The sequence below is a fragment of the Myotis lucifugus genome, unplaced genomic scaffold (genome assembly GCF_000147115.1).
Source record: "Myotis lucifugus unplaced genomic scaffold, Myoluc2.0 scaffold_871, whole genome shotgun sequence".
NCBI classification, from domain to species: Eukaryota; Metazoa; Chordata; class Mammalia; order Chiroptera; family Vespertilionidae; genus Myotis; species Myotis lucifugus.
In genome coordinates this window covers 70,297-91,755 of record NW_005871919.1, presented here as the reverse complement: position 1 = coordinate 91,755, position 21,459 = coordinate 70,297, and the positions used below count along the sequence as shown (strand labels likewise).

Below are 21,459 nucleotides of genomic sequence, written 5' to 3'. Positions count from 1 at the left end.
CCCGGCGTTGAACCTTGACTTCTTGGTCCGAGGGAAGCCTGGCCGGTACCTCTTGGGTCTTTTCTCCGACTCCGCCTGCTGTCCCTGAGCTCAGGTCAGCGCAGAATGTGGCTCCTGTCCCGGAAGGCGCAGGACCAGGCTGCGTGGCGTCCCGGGGACACCCCAGACCACAGGCCCGGCTGTGCCGTGCGGGGGCCTCGCTCCCGGGAGCGTGGGGTGCGGGCCGCGCTCATGGGGGGGCCCTGGCTGGTGTAAGTTCTCCGGGTCTGCGGCTTTGTCTGTATCGGGTAATGAATCGATTCCTCAGGACCCCAGAGCTCGTGACCTAGGGTTTTGTGATTCAGTAAAACCACGTTTGTGGGCCTCTGAGTTCGCGCGGGGCTCTGTGGCCGGCTGCGTGGGAGCAGCATGTGCTTGGGCACCTGGTCCCTGGAGGATTCACACCAGGGACCCAGTGCCCGGGCCGAGTCTGGCTGTCAGCGGGGTCGGCACTAACAGGACCTGCAGACAGAACTGTCTGGAGCGGGAGGGGGGTGTCCAGGGGCCGGGGAAAGCCCACCTCCCATTCCTGGCGAGTGGTCACGTGGAGGCGCGTGGCAGGTGAGAACTGCCATAGGCGAGGGGCCACTGCAGCGCCCGGGAGGAGTGGACACCAGGCCGCCCGGTGTGCAGGGGGCGGGGATAGATCTGCCGGATGGCGCAGCGGGCGGCACCTTGCTGGGGATGCTGGAGGGGCATTAAAGGAGCGGAAGGTGTGTGTGTAATGAAGGGAGAACAGCCGGGCTGGAGAAGGTCTGAGGAGGGGGAAGAGGCCCGGGAGGAAGGTGTGCCCAGCGGGCCAGGAAAGGAGGCCGGCCGGACGCAGTGGCCCCGAGGTGCTCACCCTGGTGTCCCGCGGCCTGGGAGCTGCATGGGCTGGGGCTGAGGAGGAAAACTGGAGGTTCTGAGGCTCCTGGGCATGTTCGTCTTGGAGATATTAATTCTCACATTCATCTCTCTAGTGATAATGGACAAATACCAGCAGCAGCCTCACCTGTTGGACCCACACCTTGGTAAGAACAGGCTGCTGACTGATTGTGGTCATCCAGTTCCTGATGACCACAAAGCTTTGCTGTGAGTGCGGGCTTGTGTGCTTGTGTGTGCGCATGCTTGTGCGTGTGTATGCATGCTTGTGTGCGTGTGTGCATGCTTGTTCACGTGTGCATGCTTGTGTGCGTGTGTGCACATGCTTGTGCGTGTGTGTATGTGCATGCTTGTGAGTGTGCATGCGTGTGCGCGTGTGTGCACATGTGTGTGCGCGTGTGTATGTGCATGCTTGTGCGTGTTTGTGTGCGTGTGTGCACATGCTTGTGCGTGTGTGTATGTGCATGCTTGCGCGTGTGTATGCGTGCTTGCCAGCAGAGGGTGTCAGGATGAAGTGCCTGGGTCTTACTTGTTAGCAGGGTTGTGAGGTGTAAAGATGTGAACCGGGAATGTGTAGGCAGGAAGAGTTAGCTTTGTGCACACATGTGACTTCTGAAAAGTGGGCTGGTGCTGTTCTTCAAGTAACGGACAGGTTTTGTAGAAGGTAAGCTTTCTGAACTCTCCTCTCGCAGGCGGGAGACTACTCCTTGGTTGATAACCTGGCTGGGGGAGATATTAGCTATGGGCTTGTCATATATGGCCTTTACGATGTTGAGATATGTTCCCTCTATTCCCACTTTGTTGAGACTTTTTATTATAAAATGATGCGGAATTTTGTCAGATGCATTTTCTGCATCTGTTGAGTTGATCATGTCCTTACTGATTTTTCTTCTCACTTGTTCTATCAATTCTGAGAGGAGTGTAGAAATCTTTACCCTTTGAATGCCAACCAATATCCTAGGAACTATGCTAAAGTTGCCAAGGCATTTTTGCAGATTTTACAGCAGTTTAGGAAAAAAATTATGAATCGCAAGTAAATGAAGTTACATATTCAAAAACTTAAGGAAACCTTTACTACATTGACATATTTAGCAATATCATCATCACTAATAAAAGCAGACTTAGAACTGGACGCCATTTCGAAGCTTTGATAGCGCTCCCGGCACTCTAGGGGTTAACTATAGTTACAGGTTTGTCAGGTTCTCCTTTCAGTTGTCAGTTTTTGCTCTGTAATTTGCCTAAATTAACCCTTTTTTCTTTTGGCATTTTGTTTTAATGTCATATTAATGTTTAATTTTATAGCAAATGTTTTGTGTCTCTTTTTCTCTAGAATGGATGATGAACTTGTTGTTGGACATAGTGCAAGATAAGACATCTCCAGTTGACCTCGTACATCTGGCTTTTAAATTTCTTTACATCATCACCAAGGTAACATTTACTTTGCATTTATAGTTGACAGAACACTTTTTAAATTTTGTTTTTTCTTCTTTTGACAACACTTTCTTAATATACCTGGTCCAGAAGTTACCTTCCAAAAATGTTTTTTCTTGGAAAAGATGGTTTTCACACATAAATTGTGGGTTTTATTTTCTCTCTCCCTTTTTTATTTTTTAAAGATTTTTTAAAATACATATTTTATTGATTTTTTACAGAGAGAAAGGGAGAGGGATAGAGAGTTAGAAACATCGATGAGAGAGAAACATCGATCAGCTGCCTCCTACACACCCCCTACTGAGGATGTGCCTGCAACCAAGGTACATGCCCTTGACTGGAATCGAACCTGGGACCCTTCAGTCCACAGGCCGACACTCCATCCACTGAGCCAAACCAGTTAGGGCTTTTAAAAAAGATTTGTAATTGAGTTTTGGAGAGGGAGAGAGAGAGAGAAGCATTGATGTGAGAGCGAAGTGTCCATCAGGTGCCTCCTGCATGCCCCTTACCGGGGGCTGAGCCTGAAACCAGGGCATGTGCCCTAAATGGGAATCAAACCAGCAACCTTTCAGTGCATGGGAGGATGCACAACCAACTGAGCCACACCGGCAAGGTCTATTTTCTCATTTTACCATATTTTTGGGGTCCCATATTTAGTGATCCAGGGGTTCTTTTGGCTACAACAATATCCAAGGTATTTATCATTTGCATTTGAGTAGATCAGGTACCACCTAACTAGAAATAGAGATGACTGATTCAGAAAAGTTTTTTACAAGGAAAAAGCAAACAAACATGGAAACGAAAGTACTTCTCAAACTTTAATGTACAGGTGCTTTTCCTGGGGACCTTGTTATAATGAAGGTTCTTCATAAGTCTGCCTGGGTGGGACCTGATATTCTGCATTCGAATAAGCTCCCGGGTGATGTCCGTGTCTGGCCTGCACTTACTGTTTGCATTTTCACCATGGAGTGATGTAGAGCCTCTCAGGGTGGGCTTTGTGGTTCTGTGGGCTGCACGTTGCAGTCATGCCTGCTGTATGCTGGAGAGAGGCACTTGGCCAGCGAGGGTGCACACGCCGCTGTAGCTCGATGAGTGTTTCTAAGTTGTATCACTGTAATATGATATAATTTTCTTTGATCACTGGGTGCCATAGGTGGTGATTTTTTACTTTTATTTATTGATTCGTTTTTATTGATTTTTATTTTGTTTTTAAATATATTTTTATTGATTTCAGAGAGGAAGGGAGAGGGAGAGAGAGATAGAAACATCAATAATGAGAATCATTGATTGGCTGTCTTTTGCATGTCCCTCACTGGGGATTGAGCCCATAACCCGGGCATGTGCCCTGACAGGGAATCGAACCCATGACCTCTTGGTTCCTGGGTCGATGATCACCTGCTGAGCCACACTCTTTATTTATTGACATTAGAGAGAGAGGAAGGTGGGAGAGGGGAGAGAGAAACATCAGTGTGTTGTGCACTTATTTATGCACTCATTGGTTGATTCTTGTATGTGCCCTGACTGGGGATCCAACCTGTAACTTTGCTCTAATCAACTGAGCTACCTACACCAGCCAGGGCTTGGTGGTAATTTTTGATGAGGAAAAAGATAATTTTTTTCCTTTATTTTCTTAATTATATAATCAATGCCTTTTTTTTTTTAATGTGGTAGGTTCGAGGATATAAAACATTTCTTCGTTTGTTTCCTCATGAAGTAGCTGACGTGCAGCCTGTTTTAGACATGTTTACAAATCAGAATCCTAAGGACCATGAAGTGAGTGTCCCTCTCCTTCTCTTCATGTTCTCTCCTCTCCCTCCTCCCTCTTCCCTTATTTGCTCCACCCCTGCTCTGGCACCATCATCTGCCTGTCTCTTTACGTTTTACCTTACTATGCTGTTTAGTATCACTCTTGTATTCTTTTGGCTTTCTCTTTTTTTACGTTTCTTTAAATTATCTTTTTTTTAAAAAAATAATTCCTTTTATAAAGAAAATACGCTTACACAGTGTGGTGATAACCCTGTTACCACCCACTTTTCTTTAACTTGAAATATCCCTATGTGGAAAGCATTATGCTCAGTGGAATGCCAGTCTTCCCCCGGATGGGTCACCCAGAACACCTGTAATTCCCCAGCACCGAGTGGTGACCATACGTGTGAAGTGTCCCCCAGGGAAGGTATGGAGACTAGAACCGTGGTTTCTGTGGAGGCTGGTCTGTAGGTACTCTGCTGAGCATGGACTGCAACCTCAGGCTCCCAGAGGAAAGCAGGTGTTCAGCATAAACCTCATGGTCTGTGCAGTCAATCTAGGGCCTAGAATCTAGAATCAATACATGATCATTGTAGAAAACTAGATCAGCCGTGGGCAAACTAAATGAATAAATGAATAAAACGAAAAAAAAAAAAGACCGTACCCTTTTATGTAATGATGTTTACTTTGAATTTATATTAGTTCACACAAACACTCCATGCTTTTGTTCCGGCCCTCCGGTCCAGTTTAAGAACCCATTGTGGCCCTCGAGTCAAAAAGTTTGCCCACCCCTGTTCTAGGCACAGTGAGTCACCCTTGTCAGTGAGGGAATGGTGGGAACTCTAATGAAATCCAGGCCCCCTGATGGGCATGGTGGCTGCCCTGTCCGCGAGCCTTTCTGAGGAGAGCAGCCAGGCCTGTGGAGGGAGCACTTTTGTACCCGTTGCATTCAGAAGAGCCCACAGTTACCACCACAGCTTAAAGGTCTTAGTGCGAATGTGCCCCATTTCTGTTGAAGTCTTGGGTGAGCCTTTCCCGCTCTCCTATGCTTCTTTTTTATTTATTTATTTAAACATTTTATTTTTTCGGTATAGCAAAGGTGGAGATTTATTGAAGATCAAGTTCAGACTCCCACGTGGGGAGGGAAACGAGTCCCCTTACTTAAACATTTTAATATATTTTATTGATTTTTTTACAGAGAGGAAGAGAGAGGGATAGTTAGAAACATCGATCAGCTGCTTCCTGCACACCTCCTACTCGGGATGTGCCCGCAACCAAGGTACATGCCCTTGACTGGAATTGAACCTGGGACCTTTCAGTCCACAGGCCAATGCTCTATCCACTGAGCCAAACCGGTTAGGGTGTCTTCTGCTTATTTTTTTCTCTTAATATATTTAGAAAAAAATTTTAAATTGATTTCAGAGAGAGAAAGGGAGAGGGAGAGAGGGATAGAAACTTCATTGATGAGAATCATCGATCGACTGCCTCACCCCCTACCAGGGATTGAACCCACAACCCAGGAATGTGCCCTGACCGGGCTCCTCTGCTTCTTGCAGAGAAGGTGATTCCAGGACCAAAGTGGAGTCTTGCTTCACTGACTGCTGAATTCTGGGCACTTGTCTTTGATGGGAAGTTGAGAGTTTTTTCTCGTCTTCTGTTTCTATGTGCTTTCTACTTTCTCAAAAGGCTGATTGTATGCTGAAGCATGCCAGTGAAGAAAAGCTGCCATACTGATGTGTGATGGTTTTCCTTTGTCCACTTTGCTGTTTGTTTGGTCTGCTGTGGTAGCCACGTCTGTATGAAGAGGGTGTGTGTGGTGTGGTGGGGTATAGGGAAGTCAGGGGAGGAGCTAGCGATGGCCGGAACCCCAGACTCAAGTCAGTGGTGTTTGAGGGGCCTGGAGTGGGCAGGGAGGGTACCAGGTTTGTGATCGCGGCGTGTGGGTTACCTCCCTCCTTTATACAGGAATCATTTTATTTTGGTTTAACTCCTTAGACTTGGGAGACCCGCTACATGCTTCTACTGTGGCTCTCCATGACCTGCCTGATCCCTTTCGATTTTACACGCCTTGATGGGAACCTTCACACCCAACCCGGGCAAACACGAATGTCCATAACCGACCGTATTCTCCAAATAGCGCAGGTGAGTGTGGTTGTACTAGTAATTACCAATAGTTAGTGCTCTTTTGTGCTCATGCTGTCCTGATATTAGAGTTTAATTAGGTACACTCTTGACACTTCTATATTTCTGCAGTTGCTGTTACTATTTTTCAGAAGTAAAATTTCATTACTTATTTGGAAATTGTGGTAATTCATATAGAGGTCAGGATGAATTATTTTAGCAAATTTCATTTCTTTATAGATATTGCAAATACTCTAAGCATAATGACATATAAGAGGTCTCAGGTGGCAATGGTAAGATAAAATAAAGGTCAAGCGAAAAAAAAATAAAAAAATAAAAAGATAATACGTGATCATTGTAGAAAAACTAGAAAATAGAGAAGCATCAAAGATAATACAGTCTCTCAAATTCTAGTGCCAGGAGATAACACTTGCATATAGTCTTCAAACATCTGATATAAATATTGTGCATGTAGATGTAGATTATTATATTATTTATCTACTGCTGCTTAAAGACTTACCCTAAACTTGAGTAGTTTAACACGTGTGTCATCTCAGATTCTGTGGATCAGGATTCTGGGCGTGGCTGCTCCGCCTTCTGCTTGGAGGTCTCCCCTGGTTACAGTCAGGCCCCTGGGGCGGGTATGCTTCTGAGCTCTCCTGGTTGGTGGCAGAAATCAGAACCTCGGGGCCTTAATTCTTTGTTGGCTGTTCCTTACCGCATGGTCCCCCAACGAGGCAGCTTATTCTGTCAAAGCCAGCAAGGCCAGGCTCTGCTGGCAGGACGCAGTCACAGTGACGCGTTACTGTCATGGGTGATGTCCACCTCCACCTCTCCCCACACATTCTTTTAACCCATCTGGGAGGGATTACACAGGGTGCAAGTGCCCGCAGACAGGACCAGGGGTCACCTTAGAGTCTGCCAGCCATACTTTCATACCAAGCATTCATTGAGCGCCATTGTGTGCAGACACTGTGCTGATCGCTTTTCATATATGAACTCATTTAATCCTTAATGAGTCAGTTCACTGTTTTAATCATTTTGCTGAGGAGACAATAGGCATAAAGATAAGTAACTTAGCTGGCTCATTTTCTCATACATGGATCCACCTTTGAACCCCGGCAGCTTGGCTCTGGAGCCTCTGCTTTTCACGGTGCTCCTCACTGCCCGCTTCAGCAGCGCATCCCGAATGTCTTACGTCAGATGTCGCCCTCATAATCTTTAAGGAAAAAGGTGCTCCACTGTACCCAGTTTTAAAATACTCTCTCACAGATGGACACTGTTTCTAGGTGTGCTCGGTCACAGCAGGTGGTGGTGAGCACCTTGGGGTCCCTGTGTGCTGTGTCCTCGGTGGGATTGCCGGATGAGGGCGGTACATTGCTAACCATTTGGCACCCTGTGCGGTTGTTCTCCAGAAAGCCTGCCTCAGAGAAAAGCTCTTTTAAGAGTGTTATTTGGAAAAAAGTTAGTTGAGATGAGAATTGGAAACCTCTGCAGGCGGGCCTCCTAAGAAAAGCTAGTCGTTTGTGTTAGACCCAGGGGCCCTTCTGTTTGCATGAGGCCTCCTAACTGTCCTGATACTTCATGCTCTAGGGCCCCAAGTGTGCTCTGTGGACACTGATTGTTACGGTGGGTAACACACACGGTTCATCTTTCTGCTATTTTTGCAAATGTCTTTGTAGGGCTATGACACACACCGTGTGTGGTTTGGCGCTCGCCTGAGGTGAGCACAGCACTCGACAGCTGCAGCTTTAGTTCAAGTTCAGAGAGGTTTGTGCAGCTTTGGCATTTGGCCTCTGCCTGTGAGCTTCATGCATTGGGCTCTCGGGAAGCTCCTGAGTGCAGGACTGGCCGGCTGAGCAGCCTCCTGAGATTTATTCTGTGTGTAACGGCACCTCTCCTTTATGCTTTCTTGTAGTCCTACTTGGTTGTCAGTGACAAGGCCCGAGACGCGGCTGCCGTCCTCGTGTCCAAGTAAGTGCCCGATTGCCTTCCTGCGGCCCTGTTGATGGATGTGTGACTGCTGCCTTCTGAGGGGTTTGTCTTACACTACAGGCCCAGTGCACGAAATTCGAGCACGGGTAGGGTCCCTAGGCCTGGCCGGTGATCAGGGCCGATCAGGTTCCCCACCTTCCCGCCACCTCCTTCCCTCGCCTCCTGGCACCACCACAGCGTGGTTCCCCGCCTCCTGGCCTCCCCGCTTCCTCCTTCCCTTGCTCCCTCAGTGCCCTGCCTCCGCTGCCCGTAGCCCGCCATGTTCTGCGCTGCCCCCTCGTGGTCAGCTCATGTCATAGCAAGCGATCCAACTCCTGGTCTGCCAGTTGAACTCCCAAGGGAACACTTTGCATAGTAGCCTTTTATTAGATAGGATAGGATGCTGTGTTACCTGTGTGTCTGTGTTGTCCATGGGGTTGACGGGCCTGGGGAGGTGTTTCTGTCTCTTTCTTTGAGGGAGCACCAGCTCTGTTTGGGTGTGGGAGGTCTGTGAACCTCATGACCACTGACAGTGCCAGTTAGGGGCTCACACAGGTCATCTGATGCTGGGTTAGGGTCTCACAGGTCACCTGTTATGAGCTAGGAGCTCATTGGTCACCTGACAGTGGGCTGGGGCTCACAGGTTATCAGATCCTGGGTCAGGACCCACAGGTCACCCAACTGTGGGTTAGTGGCTTACAGAAGTCCTGAGACTGGGTTATGGGTTCAAGGAGGCCACCTGATAGGCCCATCAACTGAGCAGGGGGCAGATATAGAATAGAGTGGCAGTTAGACTCGCCTTTGAAAGTCACTTAGAAAGCATTTTACTGCAGATCATGAGCTGTGATTGGGTCATTGTGGCTTGGGATAAAAATCCCCAATCACCTAGGTCAGTGATGGCGAACCTTTTGAGCTCGGCGTGTCAGCATTTTGAAAAACCCTAACTTAACTCTGGTGCCGTGTCACATATAGAAATTTTTTGATCTTTGCAACCATAGTAAAACAAAGATGTATATTTTTGATATTTATTTTATATATTTAAATGCCATTTAACAAAGAAAAATCAAACAAAAAAATGAGTTCGTGTGTCACCTCTGACACGCGTGTCATAGGTTCGCCATCACTGACCTAGGTTAACTAAACAATGGGCCAAGCCTCAGACAGGCAGGATGGCTCTGTCTGATGAGCTGAGTAAGCCGACCCAGGCGGTGGGCCCACTGCGTGCAGAAGCTGACATGTGAGGATGGAAAGATGCCGTTTTTCTAAATTAATCTTTTGTATGACATGGTGTAAAATGTGTGTAGAGAAAATACATTAGAAAACTTGGCTTTTTTGGGTTTCCTCTACATTCGTGAACGTTGGAAATTGGCTCTAAAAACGTGTGGATATTCTGATTGGGAAATGGGCCACACCTCATTCAGGGATTCCGGGTCACCTTATACTTACAGCCATGGCCTCCTTGCACAAAGTGGGAAGTGAAACACTTAATTCAGAGGGCACTTAGGGGCATTGGGAGAGAGATTTGTGAAGGCACTTGCTGAGCCACAGAACGTAAGAAGCCTGAACGGAAGAAGCCGATTTTAGGAGTGAGCTGCCTGAGACGCTTGCCAGATTGAGGCCCCACGGCTTGGACAAGGACTGAAAGGCGGCATATTGATTTCTGATTGTAAAAGTGATCGCGTGTGTTTCGGAAAATAAAGAAGAGCACAAAGTACAAAATAGAACTCACATGTACTTCCATCTCCCTGAGATGGAACTGCTTTTGTCCTTTGTCCTGCCACTGTGTGTGGGCGCTTGTCTGCGGGCGTGTTGGTGCCCATGCGTGTCCGTACCAGGTGCCGACAGGCCTGGAGCTCCCTTCAGTCTTCTGCCTCATGGTTATGATGTGAGTGTGGTTTCTCCAACCTCCTGTTGGCCATGTGGGCTGCTATCCCACCATTTGGTTAGTAAAATTAATACCGACATGCACATCCTGCATAAAACTTTGTACTGTTCTGATTGATTCTTAAGGGTGAGTTCCTAGAAGTGGAATGAGCGTTTTAGGGGTTTTAAATGATGTTATTGGAAAGGTTGAACAAATTGAAAGTCACCTTTTCCCCATATTTACCAATACTGTGTGTGACTTTATGAATGAAAAATGTTTTTATTTGTTACCAGAATTACTGAGGGTTTGGTAGTTTTGTGCTGAGCCTGACTTTGGGGAGTTTTGAGTCTGTGGGGTGGAGGAGGTGAATCTCTAAACCTTTTATTCCCTCCCTGGTGGCCTCCAGGGGAAAGATGACAGCAGAGACTCAGTCCTGGCATGGGGGCAGGTTCAGCCACTGACGGACTCTCCCTCGCCGTCTGGTGGTCAACAGGAGCAAGTGTTCCTTGTGGTCGGGTTTTCAGCGCATTAAAATGCTCCAGCCAGTTTGCCAGGCTGCAGTGCAGCCCTGCTCTCAGGCTTCCTGGAACGGGCGCGAGTGGTCACTGGATGAGGGCTTCGAGCTGCTCTAGGTTAACTCACCTCATAGCACGCGTGCCCCAGGCAGGTTCTGATTCACATTGTCTGTCTTTTTTGTGTGTGGGTTGTTCAACATGGTGATGGGTGTGCAGGGCTGGCTGTGTGTGTCTTTTCTCCTCTGCCTACTTATTTTCTGGTATTTTGCAGAGGGAGCTGCCTGTCTAATGAGGTCAGATGTTTTCCCTTCACTACTTGTAGTTCTGGAGCTTCCCGTTTCTCTTTACTAACTGAACCTGTTTTATGTGACTTGATGTTCTGTGGATGCCAAGACGTTTAGATTTGAGTTTCTTTTATAGACACTTGTCAGTGGAAACACATGACTTTATTCCTATTGATTACATCAATTTTAAAAGCAGATGTTTTTGTTTAATTATAAAAGCAATCTGAGCTGTATATAGGAAAGTTGGAAATTTTGGAACAGAAAATTAGAAAAACCCCACACACAGTTGTAATTCTAATGCACAGTACCTGTGTTGCATTTCTTTTCTTTGTCTGCACTGCTGTGGCATTGCCCATGCACGCATCGACCATGCACGCACAGTCTCACTGAGTTGGCATCCTGCGTTACCTCACTCGGCGTCACCACAGTGACATGGCCCCGTTCTGTCCCTGTGTCAGGTGCTGGTAGCGGGTGAGGTTCAACACCTGTTTCTTGTCTTAGGCTTCACCTACCTGCTTTGCGGCCTGACTTCTGTGTGTGGGTTTCTTGGTGCATTGTCTTCTTCACTAGCGTGAGCTTCCTACCGGTGTGGGTGGGCTCGTTACCCTAGGTGGTTGGTGGCCTTTTACTTTCTCCTTTGGACGAAAGTTTTACTTTTAATATCAAAACGGTGCCCTGGCTGGTGTGATTCAGTTGGTTGAGCGTCATCCCGTGTACTGATGGGTCACCGGTTCAGTTCCCACCCGGGTTGCAGGTTCGATCTGTGGTTGGGGTGAGTGTGGGAGGTAGCCGATGATTGATGTTCTGCTCTCACATCAGTGTTTCTCTCTCTCTCTCTCTCTCTCTTTCTCCCTCTCTCCCTCTCTCTTAAAAAAACACATACACAATAAAAACATAAAAAAAGTCAAAACAGTAATTTTCCCTTTATTTTAGTTATTTTTACTTTTAAGCTTGAAGTCTTATTAACAAATTTTATAAGTAGTCATTTATGTTTTTCTACTTTTTTGTTGTTTAATGTACAAGAATTTCTTTTGGTATACGGTTATACGATCGATCTTTCCCCTCACAGGCCACTTAGTTGTTCTAGCACTGTTTTGTGAATATTTCACTTTTCCATAAATTTATTTAAAAACACACAGTAAGTTTGAGCCTTAGCCGCCGTCTGATTGCTCGCCTTGCACTCGCTGCCAGCTGCCTTCCTGCCTCGCCCAGCTGGTTCTCCCCCACCTCGGCCTCTGAGCTTGCCCCCACCCCCCTCACAGACAGGTCCGAGGTCAAGAGCGGCGGCCCCGAGTATGCCTCCTTTTTCGTGGTCATGGGCGCCTCAGCCGCCATGGTCTTCAGCACCTTGGCTGCTGCCCATAGTACGGCTAAGAGTGGCACTGGCATTGCTGCCATGTCCGTCATGCGACCAGAGCTGATCATGAAGTCCATTGTCCCAGTGGTCACGGCTGGCATCATTGCCATCTGTTTCCTGGTGGTGGCGGTCCTTATCGCCACCTCCCTGAGTGAAGGCATCAGTCTCTACAGGAGTTTCCTCCCACTGGGCGCTGGCCTGAGTGTGGGCCTCAGTGGGCTGGCAGCTGGCTTTGCCATTGGCATTGTGGGGGCACCGGCCTGTGGGGCACTGCCCAGCAGCCCAAACTATTTGTGGACATGATCTTGATCCTCATTTTTGCAGAGGTGCTGGGTCTCTACGGTCTCATCGCCGCCCTCATCCTCTCCACAAAGTAGCTCCTCTCTAAGCCCACCAGCCACAGGATATGCTGTAAAGACCACTCCCTCCTCATTCCACAATGAACAGCCTGACACACATGCACAGGCAGCTGCCCCCACTCTCCCCAAGTAGTTGGTCTTTTTTAAAAATATATATATTTTATTGATTTTTTACAGAGAGGAAGGGAGAGGAAAAGGGATAGAGAGTTAGAAACATCGATGAGAGAGAAGCATCAATTCAGCTGCCTCCTGCACACGCCTTCTGGGGATGTGCCCACAACCAAGGTACATGCCCTTGACTGGAATCGGACCTGGGACCCTTCAGTCTGCAGGCCGACGCTCTATCCACTGAGCCAAACTAGTTAGGGCCCAAGTAGTTGGTCTTGTAAATGCCCAATAGTGCCTATCGTCTGTTGCCCCCACCCATCCAGGTCCCGTGACCAGTGAGGATGGTGGCTTCTGGCCACCCCCACCCATTTACCTGCCGTAGAGTGCTCTGTGTATAGGGATGAATTTGAGTTGTCGGTTTCACTGTATGTTTATTTATAAAGATTTGACCTGTTTGCACATCTGTGGAGCAGCCCTCCTGTCTCCCAGGTATAATAATCTTTAGAGTGTCGCTTTGTGGGGTGACTGTGTGCTCTGAGATTGTTTTGTATGGAACCACTGTCCTCCAGCCCTAGCTGGGGGGCCATGAGCCGGGCCTGCCAGGCCCAGAGCCATGTCCAATAAAATTCTCGGATGTGAAAAACAAACAGACAAACGAAAAACCACAGTAAGTTCTTACACAGAACAGGGCTTGTCACCTTACCTGTGCTGTTGCCCTCTTAGACCAGCTGACTGAGTTATCAGCGTGTGGTCATAGTGCCCACGATGGTCCGGAGTGGCCGTCTGTCCCATGGATGCTTTGCCGAGGCATCCTTTGTTCCTCTGCTACGTCTAGTTCTGTAGTTAAGGTTTTGCTGATAATCGTTCTAGTTGTTCTTCTGGGGCTTATCTCTAAGATACCCGCACGTGTTGGCTGAGCTCGGTGTGTGAGCAGGTGGGGCTGTGATATCACTTCTGAAAGGGAAGGAAGTAGAGGATTCAAAGATCTTTGTGCAGAAGAATCTGTTCCTATAAATGTGTATTTTTATCTGTGGGGTGGATATCTTTCCCATTTTTGTTTATCTGTGTCTTTGGGACCTCTCCTGTAAACATATTCCTTTTTAAAAATAGTTTATTGATTTTTAGAGAGAGAGAGAAAGGGAAAGGGAGCGAGAAACACTGATGTGAGAAGGCAAACTTGATTGGCTGCTTCCTGCAAGCCCCCTACCAGGTATCAAGCCTGAACCCCAAGCATGTGCTTCCATGTCGTTAGGGCCAACCACCCCTCCCGTGTGTTCTGTGGGGCTCCTTACAGAGGCCTCCTTCTGACGTTCTCTGGTCACATGTCCCTGGACTTCTTGGAGGCTGCACTGTCTCCCACCCTCCCCTTACTCAGCTGTTTTCTTCACGTTATTTGCTTGTTTCCTATGTTTCTGCCCCCAGACTGCAAGCTCCCCTAGGAGGCAGGGGCTCAGCCTGAGCCACTGAGTCAGAGAGCTGGGATTGGCGTGTGGATGGGCTGGGGAGGAATAGAGTTCTTGGTGTGGGAGCTGGAGGATGGCTGCCAGCCCAGACCAGGTGTACAGAGGGTGGGGGAGAGCCAGCACACCCATCTGAGTGCGGAGGGTGTAGAGCTGAGCAGATGTCAGGGATGTGGGGCCATGGACACCAGCTGGAGCTCTGTCATGGGGAAGGGAGACCCACGGTAGATGCAGGGAGAGACCTGCGGGGCCTGCTGCTGGGCCAGGCCTTGCATGTGGGGGCACGGCATTCCGGGGAGGAGGGAGGGCTGAGGAGTGGACACTGATGGGGCCCAGGGCAGCCATGGGGGTAGGCAAAGGTAGTCTCGTGGTGAATGGGGCCTCGGGATGAGTGGAGGCCAGTGGGGAGGAGCTGGGGGTGGTGGGGACTGCGCGGGACTGCAGAGAGGTCTGGGGGGGGGGGGGAGATCGCTACCTGAGGACCACAGTTGGGGCAGTGTCTTCGTTTCGTAGATTGGGGTGTTGGTGAGTTCTCCTAGGTTGGGCCTGGGTTGAGCCGCTACCTGCCTGTGTTCCCTTCTGGCAGGTTTATCACACGGCCCGATGTCAAACAGAAGATGGCGGATTTCCTGGACTGGAGCCTGTGCACTTTGGCCCGCTCCTCCTTCCAGACCATCGAGGGCGTCATCACCATGGACGGGATGCTGCAGGCCCTGGTAAACACTGCCCTGGGGGAGGGGTTGTCAGTGGTCAGCTGTGGAGCTGCCCAAACAGGGGGACGAGTTCTGTTGACCTGACTCCATTCTGAAGTGGCTGGAACATAGGAAGGTATTCAGCCCTGACAGGACAGTGAACCGAGTGCCTTTTTCGCTGCTTTGGACTGGACCTTCAGGCTGCCCAGGGCTGGCCATGGGTTGTCAGCGAGGGCTTTCTGCTCCAGTGGAGATGGGCCGCGTCAGCCTGCATGTTGCCGCCAGGGGGCAGTGGTGCCCAAGGAGCTGTGGCGAGCAGGCCGGTGGGCGGGCTGACAGGGGCGTGTCCATCTGGGGTTTCCTGCTGTAAGGGAGTATAATTATTGGAACGGCTCTAATGAAATCAGGCAGGTGATTTAAAACTTAGTTTTTGCAGATACTCAGGTTAGGGTGTTAAACACAGAGCCTACATCTACGCTTTCCTGGCCGTCCTGCTTCTAACTAACGAGGAAGGATCTAGTTTAAGTTCCATAGAAGAGGGGCTGCCCATGCCATGAAGCGCTCTCTCGGGCTGGCTCCCCCCGCCCCCCGAGGGAGTGGACAGCCTCTGCAGCTCTCGTGCGCTCCACCTCCTGCTCTGTAATTGCAGTGGGTGAAGTGGGTCCTGCCCTTGTCTGTGAGGCTGTAGAGGCCGACGGCCCACTTTCAGGAGAACAGGACACTTTGGACTGCGTTTAAATGGAGGTGTTCGGACCCGTGACTCAGTGTGATGTCATGATCTTGGGTGTTGGCTGCTGCAGGTTCTGATGAGGTGTAGGAGGCCAGAGGGCTGGTGGAAAGTGGGGCGATGGTGTAATAACCCAGGCAGTGGGCATGGAGGTGGGAGGTAAGCTGTGATGGCTGGCCTGCCACGGGCTCCTCGCGAGGAAAGCCCTTTCTCCCCACGCTCTGGGCACTGAGGGAGCTGACCGCTTGGTCTCAGAAATGTTCTCGGCACCTGTTCTTTTCTTTCCTGTTACCATTGTCTTCAGGAGGGATTGCCATTCAGATGAGGAGAATATTTGAGACATTTAAAAAGAAAATCTGGCCCAGCCAGCGTGGCTCAGTGGTTGAGCACCGACCTATGAACCAGGAGGTCATGGTTCGATTCCCGGTCAGGGCATGTGCCCAGGTTGTGGGCTCGGTCCTAAGTGTGGGTCATGCAGGAGGCAGCCGATCCATGATTCTCTCTCATCATGGATGTTTCTACCTCTCTCTCCCTCTCCCTTCCTCTCTGAAATCAATTAAAAAAAAAAGAAAGAAAATCTGGAAAAATAAAACATTTCCAGAATTCCTGTTGAAGGAATGTGTTTTCCATGCTTTTGTCCATTCTATGAATAGATGTATGCTCTATTTCAACTTGAAAGAAACTGTTGTGGTGATGGTAGAGCCACTGAACTATACATCTAATTCCAGAATATTCTCATCACCCCTAAAGGAAACTCCACACCCATCAGCAGTCTCCCCCAGCCTTGCCTCAGCCCCACCATGGTTCGTTGGTTCTGGACGCCTCACAGATGGAAGCACACACTGCACCCTTGGGGTCTGGCTCCTCTAGTTACTGTGATGCTGTCAGGCTCATCCACATGGTGCCTTCAGGGCTTCGTTCCTGTTCATGCCCAGATAATAGTCCACTTCGGGGTATCTTAGCTCTTGTGGTTGTGCTAATGCTAATCTGAACTTGAGCATGTAAGTGTTTGAGCGTGTCTCTTCAGTTTTCTTGGGTAGGTAACAATAGTTTTCTAAAAACAATGTGATAACTTAAATGTTTTTGTTTATGAGGTCTTTAAAATTTTGTCTGCACATGTGTCGTATGGATGAACACGGGTGTTCTTGGGCGGATACACTGCCTGTGCCACAGGTAGCTCTCGTTCCAGCCGCATTGGGGGGTGGTGGTGGTTAGGATTTTACTGGGATTTTCGGTTTAATTGCTGTGATGGAAGTGGGCCAGGGGGAGGCTCTCCTGGGAGGACGCCCAGTGTGGAGTGCAGGGAGGGGTGGTGCAGGTCATGGCGTGTGCCCACTGGACCATTGTGGCGTGGACCCTGGGGCAGTGCATTTATGTTGGAGATAATTCTGGTGAAGGAGGGTGGATGGGGTTGAGAGGGTTTATTTGAAGGTTTGGGTATAAGTGGAGTCCTAATTTTTTTGCATGAGTCACATTAAGAAGTGTTAGGTCATGGAAAAACCATGGAAGGTCTGACAAAGTGTAGCCTGTCAGTCAATCCACTGTGGCCTGCAGGGGAGGCTGGCAGACCCACCGAGTGTGGCACCGCCCTAGGCACCTGCAGGCAGGGAGGCAGGTTCCCTGTGCCAGGCAGTGGGGGTGGGGGTGGGGGACCTGTGTGCTCAGCCCCCGTGAGAATGCCCCAATGGCTTCCTCGTCCCTGGCTCCGGCTTTATTTTTATCCACCTGATCATTAGTGTAGGTTCGGTGAAAAGGTGAACTTGTGACAAGTACTGTGAAAACTAGGAGTGGAGCTTTCTTTCCCTTGAAGCATATTCCTTGGCTCGAGAAGGTCCTGGGGCCACTCTGTCCACTTCTGCAGTTGCTTTGTCCACAGGTTTCTTTTTTTCTCACATTTTTGTTGATCATCAAGAGTTCCCCCATTTTCTGTTTGATTGTTTTTAATCCCCAAATGGCAGGCCTGGGCATTAAACAGCAATACCAAGCCTGCTTCCAGCTGTGGGAGGGCTGGCATTCTCTCCCATGGCCCCCCCAGCCAGGGGTGGGGAGTGCGCTTTATTTGGCTCTCGGAGCTCCGTACTTAGGCGAAGGGAAGTCCTCTGTTTCCTGTCCCTGAGGAATAAAAGGACGTCCTCAAGGCTTAAAGGAGCTCAGCCTTCTGCCCCCACCCCTGTGTGGGCAAAGGATGAGGAAGGTGTGCCCCCTCCCCAGGCAGGGCACTGGGTGGCGTGTGGGCCGCACCTCAGCCATCTGAGAGGCGAGCTGCTGGAGAGAGTGAGCAATTGCCTGACGCAGCCGTGGAGTTCCTGGGAAGTGAACGCATGAAACTGCCGGAAGCAGTGGCCGCAGGGCAGGCACATCCCCTTTGGGAAGTCTAGGGTCTTTCTGGGTTGTGTCCTGTTTCCTTTTCTTTAATTGAAGGAGCAATTTGGTCTAATTGCTGTTGCTGCCACCCGGGCATGAGGAAGCCAAGCCGAGCGCAGAGCTCTCCTGGGCGAGCGAGCGGTTTCGCCATGAGCTCGTCAGACCTGAACCGCAGAGGCCGGGCGTCTGCTGTGCATGATGAAACTTGCAGGCGTGTTGTGCTTCAGGATTTCAGCTGTTCCCTTTGATGCACTTGGCTTCGTTTTTATCCACCTGTTCATTAGTGTGGGTTAGGCGAAACAGGTGAACTCGTAACAAGTACCATCGAAACTAGGAGTTAACTTGTATTTCCCTTGAAGCACATGCCTCTTGCAGCGATGATTTTTAACTCCTGTGGGAGGGAAACAAGTGTTTGGCAACCTGATTGCACTGCAAGGCCCTTTGCTCCAGCTTTTAAAGCACCTTCGCTTTAGTCCCCATCGAAACGTTAGGATTAATGCCAGCTGAGGAAATTCAAGGGAGGAAAACAAACGTTAAAACCGAGAATGGCTGTCACTTGGCTCTGCTGTGGCCGTGCTCACTTGGTGGAGGGGCTGCCATCTCAAGGGAGGAAAACAAACGTTAAAACCGAGAATGGCTGTCACTTGGCTCTGCTGTGGCCGTGCTCACTTGGTGGAGGGGCTGCCATCTCGGCTTGCACTGCTGATGGGAGATCCTGTCTGCACCCTGCAAGGGCTGGGAGCGGGCGGGAACGCCTACTGCCGAAGCCAGGGTCTTCCCAGGCGAGGTGCTGCTGATGGGAGATTCTGTCTGCACCCTGCAAGGGCTGGGAGCGGGCGGGAACGCCTCCTGCCGAAGCCAGGGTCTTCCCAGGGGAAGTGCTGCTGCTGCCAGCCAGGCCGCAGACTGCTCTCCTGTTCACCAGCTGCTGGGATTGCATCTCCCCGTCACAAGGAGTTTGTTTATCATTGACAAGAGGCTACCTCTTGTTAAAGGGGAAACAGTAGCAAACAACCACATATAAAGCCTGGTAAGCAACAGGCCGAGAGCACCTGCAGCCTCCCCAGTGCACTGAGGGGCAGGGCCATCGCCTCTGCCCAGGTGGGAGCAGCTGCCCCGGAGCCTGGACCGCCCAGCTCCAGCCTCCAGTGGCTCTGCCCTGGGCACTTGGCTGCCCCAAGGAGCTGATGTAAGTGGGCCAGTCTGGAGCCTGGAGACTCTGTAGCAACACCAGTGACCCCAGGCAGAGGTGAGGGCCTTGCTCCACACCCACCTGTAGAAGAGAAATAACAAACCTCTTAGCTCAGAGGGTGGTGTGAAGGCTAATGACTGTATGTTGGTTCTTTGAAGATAAAAAGAAGCCACTCGATTATCCAAAACAGTTCTCATGGCGGCTTTGATTCCTTTTAGTGTTCCTTGGAGAATAGCACCCAATGGTTTCCTTTAAGGTTCAGTTTGGCCAGAGGACACATTGTCCAAATTGGGCTTCTTTGTCACAACACTAGCCTGGGGCAGGGTTCTGGGTGAAGGAGAATGTGCTGAGAACCATTTGACTATTTGCAAATGTAGAATTCGGGTGAAAGGAGGTATCCTCGCAGAGCAGCCAGCTCTGACACTATTTTAATTTTATGTAACTCAGCATTCTTCATGGAGCAGGCAGCACGGGGGTGGCATGAGTCTTGTTGAAACCTGTGTGCTGTGGGGCACGCCTTTAATTCACTGGCAGGCTGGGTTTGTACACCTGCTGTGTACTGAGGCTACGTGTCCTGCTGGACAGGTGTCTGCTCACAGGCAGCCTGGCCGGGCCCAGGCTTGGAGGGCAAGGGGCCTCTCTGATGGGGGAGCCCGTAGAGGGCCTGGTGGCTGGTGTCCCCTGTTCCTGGCCCATGGCCTCCTCTGCAGGCCCTGGGGGCGCCATGCCGCTTCCACCAGCCTGCGGCTGCCTTTCTAAGGGCATGGTTCCTGCTGACCTCCCTGGCCCGATTGCAGGTGTCCCTCAGGCCCTGTCCGTGGGCTGCTGACGCTTCTCCCTGATTCACCCTTGACCCTCAGTTCTTGTTTCTCCCCTTGGTCCTGTGCACCTCTGCTTCACACCCATGTGTTCAGAGTTGTTGGCTTTCTGTCGCTTCTCCCTCCTCCCCAGCCCTGCCTCAAACCAGGATGCTGGGGTGGGCTGGGCTGTGCGGTGAGGTTCTTCCCTCCTTCCAGGCTTGGTGCTCACTGGCTGCCCCACGGCTCTGTGCTCTCTGTCCAGTGTCTGTCTGCTGTTACTTCTTGGGGAGGCGGCGCGGGGCCCTTTGAGATGCCCCTCACTTTCATTTTTTTAAGTCAGCAGAGCTCCAGGCTGCAGTGGGTGGTAGTGGAAGGTTCTCTCCTGGAACAGCTGGAGGGGCCTCGGGCGGGAGTGCTGGGATCCTGTGTAAAGTGCTTTGGCTGTTAGTAAAGGACAAGGCCCCAGTTCAGCCTTGCTGCCCTGCAGGGAAGGTGTGGCCTGGGTGGGCTCTTCCCACAGGTGAGGGCCATGGGCCATGCCTGAAAAGGCGTCCAGCCTGGAGCTGGTTGCTGTGGGTGCTGACGGTCCTTCCTGTTTGTTTCATCCTCTTTGTGTGTCACGACTGTCACAACAGGGCCTGGTACCACCGCTCAGCTTTGGGGTGAGACACAGGAGACTCAGGAGCCCGTCCGCCCAAGCTCTGTCCTGTCTGCTCTGAGCTCTTCCTGAGGGACCAGGGACAGGGCAGTGAGGTGCCCAGCGGGGTCCAGTGTGCACACCTCACAGGAGAATTCACGGGCGCCATGAGTTATGTGCTGTGGGCCCTTTCTCCCTGGGCCTGGGGTGGAGCTGCTTTTCTTGGCCTTGACTTGATGGTGCTTCAGGGAACCTCGGACCAGCATCTCCTGCTTGGCAGCTGGATGGACCTGCTCCTGAGCCGCTGACACTGTGATTCACCCGCCGGGCGAACATGCCCCGGGGAGGGGAAGCGGGAGGGTAGCAATCAAAAGGGGTGGTTGTTTAGAATGATCACCAGGAAACTCATGCTGTTTGCACCTGAGCTGTGCTGGTTTCTAAACACAACAGATGTGTGGGCATTTCTCAGCTGTGGTGCTGCTGCTTCCTCGCAGCCGGGTGCCCTTGGCCTCTGACGGGCGTGCTTTCTGCAGGCGGCTCAGTCTGGTGCCTTCTGTCGGACCGCTTCCTCCTGGTGCTAGGCTCATAGTCTCGGAGCACGCTCTGGTGAAGGGTAGTGATGATGGCCCCATTTTTAGGTGAAAAACGCCCACAAACAAAAACAAAGTCCTTGTCCTAATTGATTTTTGTTCCTCCTTTTTCATCCCTTCTGCCCTCCTGGTCTGTTCATGTCAGGAATTTGGCAAATAAAGAATGTTTAGCTCTGGGTGGGTGGCTGGCTCAGTTGGTTTGAGTGTCATTCTGTACACCAAAAAAAAAAAAAAAAAAAAAAAAAAAAAAGCAGGTTCGATTCCTGGTCAGGGCACGTTCAGGAAGCAACAGATCAATCAATGTTTCTCACATCGATCTCTCTCTCCCCCTCCTT

The 21,459-nt window shown here is 50.3% G+C and overlaps 1 protein-coding gene and 1 pseudogene across 1 annotated transcript in view; both read left to right on the top strand.

Moving 5' to 3' along the window:
* The window catches only part of TBCD (tubulin folding cofactor D), a 92,793-nt gene that overhangs the window by 1,290 nt on the left and 70,044 nt on the right, over nt 1-21,459 (top strand). Inside the window, exons 2-7 of the mRNA XM_006106632.3 lie at nt 1,002-1,052; nt 2,234-2,331; nt 4,006-4,107; nt 6,076-6,222; nt 8,120-8,175; nt 14,709-14,838. Of these exons, the coding sequence (XP_006106694.2) occupies nt 1,002-1,052; nt 2,234-2,331; nt 4,006-4,107; nt 6,076-6,222; nt 8,120-8,175; nt 14,709-14,838 (584 nt within the window). The remainder of the gene's footprint in view (nt 1-1,001; nt 1,053-2,233; nt 2,332-4,005; nt 4,108-6,075; nt 6,223-8,119; nt 8,176-14,708; nt 14,839-21,459) is intronic.
* LOC102423457 lies at nt 9,345-12,606 on the top strand (annotated as a pseudogene).